The following is a 6064-nucleotide window of genomic DNA, read 5'->3' on the forward strand; positions in this document are numbered from 1 at the left end:
AGGTCTTCATAAGGATAGGGTGTGTGTGTGTGCATTTATAAGGGTGAGTATATGCATGTGTATACAAGCGCTTTGCGTCCGTATAGTGTTAAAAAAACATGTGTGTTCTCCTATTGTACAATTTATTTTTGTTACACGACGTTTTGGCTCACCTTTTTTCTTTACGGCTCGACTTTGGCTCATATTTGTAGGTAGTGCAGATTCGTAATAGTTCGGTAAGCTTTTTTCTTTCTACACCAACTCGTCACGTGCTCTCTAAAAAAACACTCATCCTGTTGTTCTTAATAATTCTCGCCAAGTACTCCGTTCGTCTCGATGTTTTTCTTTATTTTTTTTACAAAAGAGTGTACTTTTATCTTCCAATGCACTTTAAAATAGGTTTAAAAAATTACAATTTGAAGTAGAAAAAATGTTTTTCCCTCATAACACAGTAATCAAGATCAATAACATTGTACACATGGTCTTCTTAATTTCTACATGTATTTAGCGCATTAAGGAGCAGGGTAACTAAAGATGAGAGAGTGATGGCTTACCGTTTCAATGTATTTCCATTCCACTTCATAATTTATCCTTAAATTTCTATACGTACATTTATCATCAGATGGAGGAAGTACTATAAATACTGGCCTCGTGACCAGTCCTTCAACTCACCCAACGAACATTCGAGCTAAGCTTATCTAGCTCGTAGCATCTAAATTTTCGAGTTCCCATTCCTAGTGCTAGCAAGCTACAAGCAGCAGCAATGGGGAAAACTTGCTCCTTTGTGCTGCTTGGCGCACTGGTGGTGCTCTCACAAGTTGTGAGCCCCATTGCTTGCTCCGGCAAGCTCGCCAAGGCGGCCGGGCACCACAAGCCTGCTGCAGTCAAGGGCCACAAAGACCAGACCACCACTAACCCCTCTTCGTCCGCCGCATACGGCGGCGGCTGGTTGCCCGCCGGCGCCACGTATTACGGTAACCCCAACGGCGCCGGAAGCGACGGTTAGTGCTTTGCTTACTTTACTGTTGGTGTTGCACGCATGGGACCTGTATCGCACCCACATTCGTTGAGCTGAGAGATACTGATAAGGAAAGAAATTTGCAGGTGGCGCGTGTGGCTACCAGACCGCTGTTGGGTACCGGCCGTTCTCGTCGATGATCGCCGCAGGGAGCTCGCCTCTATTCATGGCGGGCATGGGCTGCGGCGCGTGCTATGATGTAAGCATAACTCACCAAGCTCCTTCCGTTAATGGTGCAAAGTGGACAAGTGGTCAGCTCGGCTTGTCCTGACAAATTACAAAACGTGTTCATGTGGCGTACGCAGGTTAAATGCACGAGCAACTCAGCCTGCTCCGGGAAGCCTGTGACCGTCGTCATCACCGACCTGAGCCCCGGCAACCTCTACCCCGGCGAGCCGTGCCATTTCGACATGAGCGGCACCGCCCTGGGCGCCATGGCGAAGCCTGGCATGGCCGACAAGCTCCGCGCCGGCGGTGTCATCAGGATGCAGTACAAGAGGTACGCAGCAGTACGACATAGGATAGGATACTCTTCAGTCTACAGTTACACGGGAAACAACGGAAGTAAATGTCTCCTGATCTTGGTGTTCCTGTTAATCATCCTAGGGTGCCATGCAAGTACCCTGGCGTCAACATTGCATTCAGGGTGGACCAGGGCTCCAACCCCTTCTACTTCAAGACCTTGATCGAGTTCGTGGGCGACGACGGTGACCTCAAGGCCGTGGCCCTCAAGGAGGCTGGCAGCGGCGCCTGGACGCCAATGGCGCAGGACTGGGGCGCACTGTGGCGCCTCAACAACGGCAGGCGGCTGCGCGCCCCATTCTGCCTCAAGCTCACATCCGACTCCGGCAGGGTCCTCGTCGTCAACAACGTCATTCCCGCCAACTGGAAGGCCGGGGCCACGTATCGCTCCCTGGTGAACTACCGCTAAGTTACAGCCATATTTATCTGCTCCGTGTGTGAATTTTGTACCTCGAAAAGAAAGAATGTGCGTCCGGGTGCTGCGAGAGGCGGTCTCGGATGAGGAGGAGCTTACGGAACTGTGATGTTCCCTCCCTGGTCTCTGCATTCCCCTAGTGATGTACGTATCATGTGTGTAGTCCGTCTGTCTGTATTTTTCTTAATAAGAGGAAAACGGCGAGAGAAATGACCTTTCACCATCACTTTGCTTCCTCTTACTAAAATTTGCACTCTCAAGTTCAATACTCCGAATGGAAGTTCTTCCAATAAAACTTGAACCGGTGGCGTGTATGCACAACAATTCTTTGGACAATAAAATTTCCTCATCATGAAACGCGATAGATGCAAATTACCGTTACTCTGTACTAGCACCATTACCCACCTGGACACTGGGAACCACCGGTAGCTGCGCCTGCGCGATTGATTCTGCTGCCCTGTCATGCCGTGGAAGACACATGCAATTCTCCCGAAAACGTAGTCAAAGGAGCAGAGAGCCTTGAATGTTTCAAATACTGATTGCCCTACTCAATTATTAACATAAGCTGTTTGTTGAAAGTATTTTTAATGGAGCTTCAGTTCTACGTACACATGTATAGACACTACTCTATAAGTCTACGTACAAAATCTTCGGTTGTGTCTTTTCTATAATCAGGATTCGTTCTACTTGTACTACACTAGTACTCGGCTTTATGAACTAGATAGTGGCCAACCGGTTTGGCATGTGGCTCCCACAAATTAAGACGCTCCACTTGTAGAATTTAACATCCATACCCAATTTTCTACACCAGTGTGCATTATACTCATCGTGTGTACTATGATATTTACTTGTGTTTGCTATTTCTATCATGTTTTTGTCCAAGATGGTATATTTTATTTTCCTGCGACAACATTTTATCCAAACTATTGCCAGAGAAAGATTCCTTCCTGAATTTGATCTCATTTTAAAAAACAAAACATATTGATTCAATTTATAAGGGAAAGTTGATCAAAAGCCTAAGCAAGACGGCTCTGTTTACAAGAAAAAACAAACAAAAAATTGCACATGCAACGAGGCCTTGTCGGCCAACAAACACTAGAACACAGTCATAAAGCACAGGCAGACGCTAGGATTCAGAGACACCACTCAACTTCCCGAGCTCGCATGTGAGCCACAACGCCACGTCACTCGGACACATTGTAGCCCTTGCTACATGAGACGATCGCCCGCAATCCACAAAAGTTACGCCAAACATCTAAGGCCATTGTTGTCCCAACATACTAGCCAGACTGGCCCATCAGATCGTTTCTACTGGGCCGACGAACTCACTACCCTTGCCGCATTAGGTCACAACCCATGCAACACTGAGCGGCTAGCCTACAGCCTAGAGTTGTCGCCGCACCTCCATTTGAGATCGCTGCCTTGGTGCACACCCATTGTTCAGAGTCGTCGCTCCGGCATCACAAACCCATACCACAGAGCAGCCGACCCAAAGTGCCATGACCCACCAAACCAGAAAGGAACACTGAAAGAAGAGTAGATGGCGGCACGACAACGCCCAAAGGCAACACCAGTGGATAGTAGCGCCATTACCAAACCAAACACGACCACCCGCAGCAAAGAAAAAACAAGGGTTCGTCGTGATGCCTTCAAGAAGGGAAACGACGCCCACAGACGCTGCCATCATAGAACTTTTCCTCAAAACCATATCCATCACAATAAAGATACTCAAGAGTACCGTAGGTCTCCAAGGCAACGCCGGAGAAGGCTAAAATTGATTAGATGCGAGACGCGCAACCGGGCGAAGAGGCACATTGCACCGCTAAGGTGGACGTCCACACCACGAGCTAGACCCAGTCGATGCACCAGACAGAGAGCATGGGAAGCCGACACCATCGTGACTAACGCACAGGACACGACGAAACCTTCGACAGGAGCATGGGCTCCTCTCGAGATCTCCCAAAGTTTCGTGTGCTTCTTGTCTCCCAAAAAATACGTGTTAAATCAGCGACTTATGTTAACCTCTGTAGATACTGATTTCCTGCGAAACCAAAAACAAGCAGAAAACAGGAACTGACATTGAGCACTAAACTAATAGGTTAGTCCAGAAAAATAGTATAAATTGCTATAAAATGTATATAAAATGATAATATAATAGCATGAAAGAATCAAAAATTATAGATACGTTTGAGATGTATCAACAACTTGCATGATCATCCAGATGTATCAACAACTTGCATGATCATCCTTGTGTCCTCATCTAAATCCTCCATCTTCAAGGCGTGAGCATCTTCGTGTCCTCCGGGGCAGCTGCAATCCCTACCTTCTTCTTCTCGAGCATGGCCTTATTCTCTTTGAGCTTGAGTTTCTTCTGAGTCGCCACCATCAACATGATAACTATCTCGGCCATGCATGCCTACTTGACGTCTGAGCCTTGACGTATGCCCCCTCTTTCTTCACCAAGATGTCTCCAAACCTCCCTGTCATCTTGTCCGCCACACCTTCTTGCTTCACCCTCTCCTCCTCCGACTTCTTGTCCCAAAACCCTCTTCTAACCTTCTTGGGCGGTTCTTTTGTTGGGTTGGTTGGATCACCGGTTTCTTCCTCGGTGCCATGGGCGACGGTCTTAGCAATGTATAGCTTCCACTTGGGTTGTCCATTCAACTTCAACCAACAATGCATGACGGCGAAGGTTTTCTTCTCCAACTTTAAGAACACACTACATGCATGGGAAGGCTACAAAATAAAACATTGTCAACAATGCATATCCGGCAACAAAGGATCAACAAAACAATGCATATTCGGCTAGAAATGATCATCAAAACAATGCATATCCGGTTACAAATTGTTAATAAAACAATGCATATCCGGCTACAAATGGTCAACAAAACAATGCATATGAGGCAAAATTCCTGGTTCAGGAGGTTTAAACAAGACTTTCGTCTTCTCAAATATAGATCATCTGTTGAACTTGAAGGCTACAATAACACCTTCCCGCAAAACAATGCATATCCGGCTACAATCTTGTGTGCTTTGTAAAACCATGTAAATCTTACACATTTACCATGTTTGCTTAATACAATGAGACTGTAGGAAACTCTCCTACAGTCATTTAAAGCTAAAAAAGAATGCATATCCGGTTACAGAAGATCAACAAAACAATGCATATCCGGCTACAAATGGTACACACGACAATACATATCTAGCTACAAATGATTTACACAACAATGCATAAATGGTTGCAAATAATCTACACAATCTCGTAATGCGCGGTTGGGCGACGGTGGGAGGACCCACGGCCCAGGCCCCGACCTCCACCATGTCCCCCACCAGCACCCGCACCACCACGACCACCACCTAAGCCTCCACCAGCCTTCTGATTCTTGAGTGTTGGCGCCTTTGCATCCTTCGCTTTGACGTGACGATTTTGCCGTCTCAACAAGTTGATCTTCCAGATGAGCATGAACCCCCGACCTGCGTGTCCATGCATCGACGGCGGGAAGAAAGAGAGCGGGCGAAAAAGGGTGAGAATTGGACGAAGAGCGGTGGGATGAAAGAAAAGACTGGGGGCAGGGAGAGACTGCTCGAACTGACGGCTGGCACAGTGCCGGGCGGGGCCATGTTCACGCCGGCTGCTGCTGCTCGATCGATCGTCCATGCGCATGTGGTGAGATTCCCGCGTGCGTAGGATGCGAAGCTGAAAGGAGACGGAGCTCGCGCATGGTGGCCGTGCGTGCTGATTGGCACATCGTCTATTCAAAGCTTCCAATCTATCTATCCATCTCCATCGAGTTCCTGAGTTTTCGCACGTAAACTATGCACAACTATAATACTATTGCCACTTTACCAGCGTCGCGATCCCATATAATACTATCGTGTTCTTGACGAGCGGCAGCATGTCGGAGCGATTTGCGCATCGTATTCTGCACTGCACGAAAAAGAAATGGCAGACATCGCGGTCAGTGTACACGCATTGCACCAGTGATCCGTCCCGAAATTTCGAAGCTCCACATGCTTCAGAGTGTCCTGTTCACGCTTCAGAGTGTCGGCGAGTCGGAACGGGACGCATACGCGCACGGCCGCGCTCCTGTACTGGGACGTGGGCCGTCGCCGACGGTTGCAAAGCTAGC

The 6064-nt window shown here is 47.8% G+C and overlaps 1 protein-coding gene across 1 annotated transcript; it reads left to right on the plus strand.

The window, feature by feature from the left end:
* Positions 1–679: 679 nt before the first annotated feature.
* Positions 680–2174, plus strand: LOC119273456 (expansin-B11-like). The gene is made up of 4 exons (XM_037554605.1): positions 680–980; positions 1084–1196; positions 1303–1496; positions 1604–2174. The coding sequence occupies exons 1-4, from the start codon at positions 743–745 to the stop codon at positions 1926–1928; spliced, it is 870 nt and encodes a 289-aa protein (XP_037410502.1). The 5' UTR covers positions 680–742; the 3' UTR covers positions 1929–2174.
* The last annotated feature ends 3890 nt before the right edge of the window (positions 2175–6064 follow it).

This window comes from Triticum dicoccoides, chromosome 3A, assembly GCF_002162155.2.
Source record: "Triticum dicoccoides isolate Atlit2015 ecotype Zavitan chromosome 3A, WEW_v2.0, whole genome shotgun sequence".
NCBI classification, from domain to species: domain Eukaryota; kingdom Viridiplantae; phylum Streptophyta; class Magnoliopsida; order Poales; family Poaceae; genus Triticum; species Triticum dicoccoides.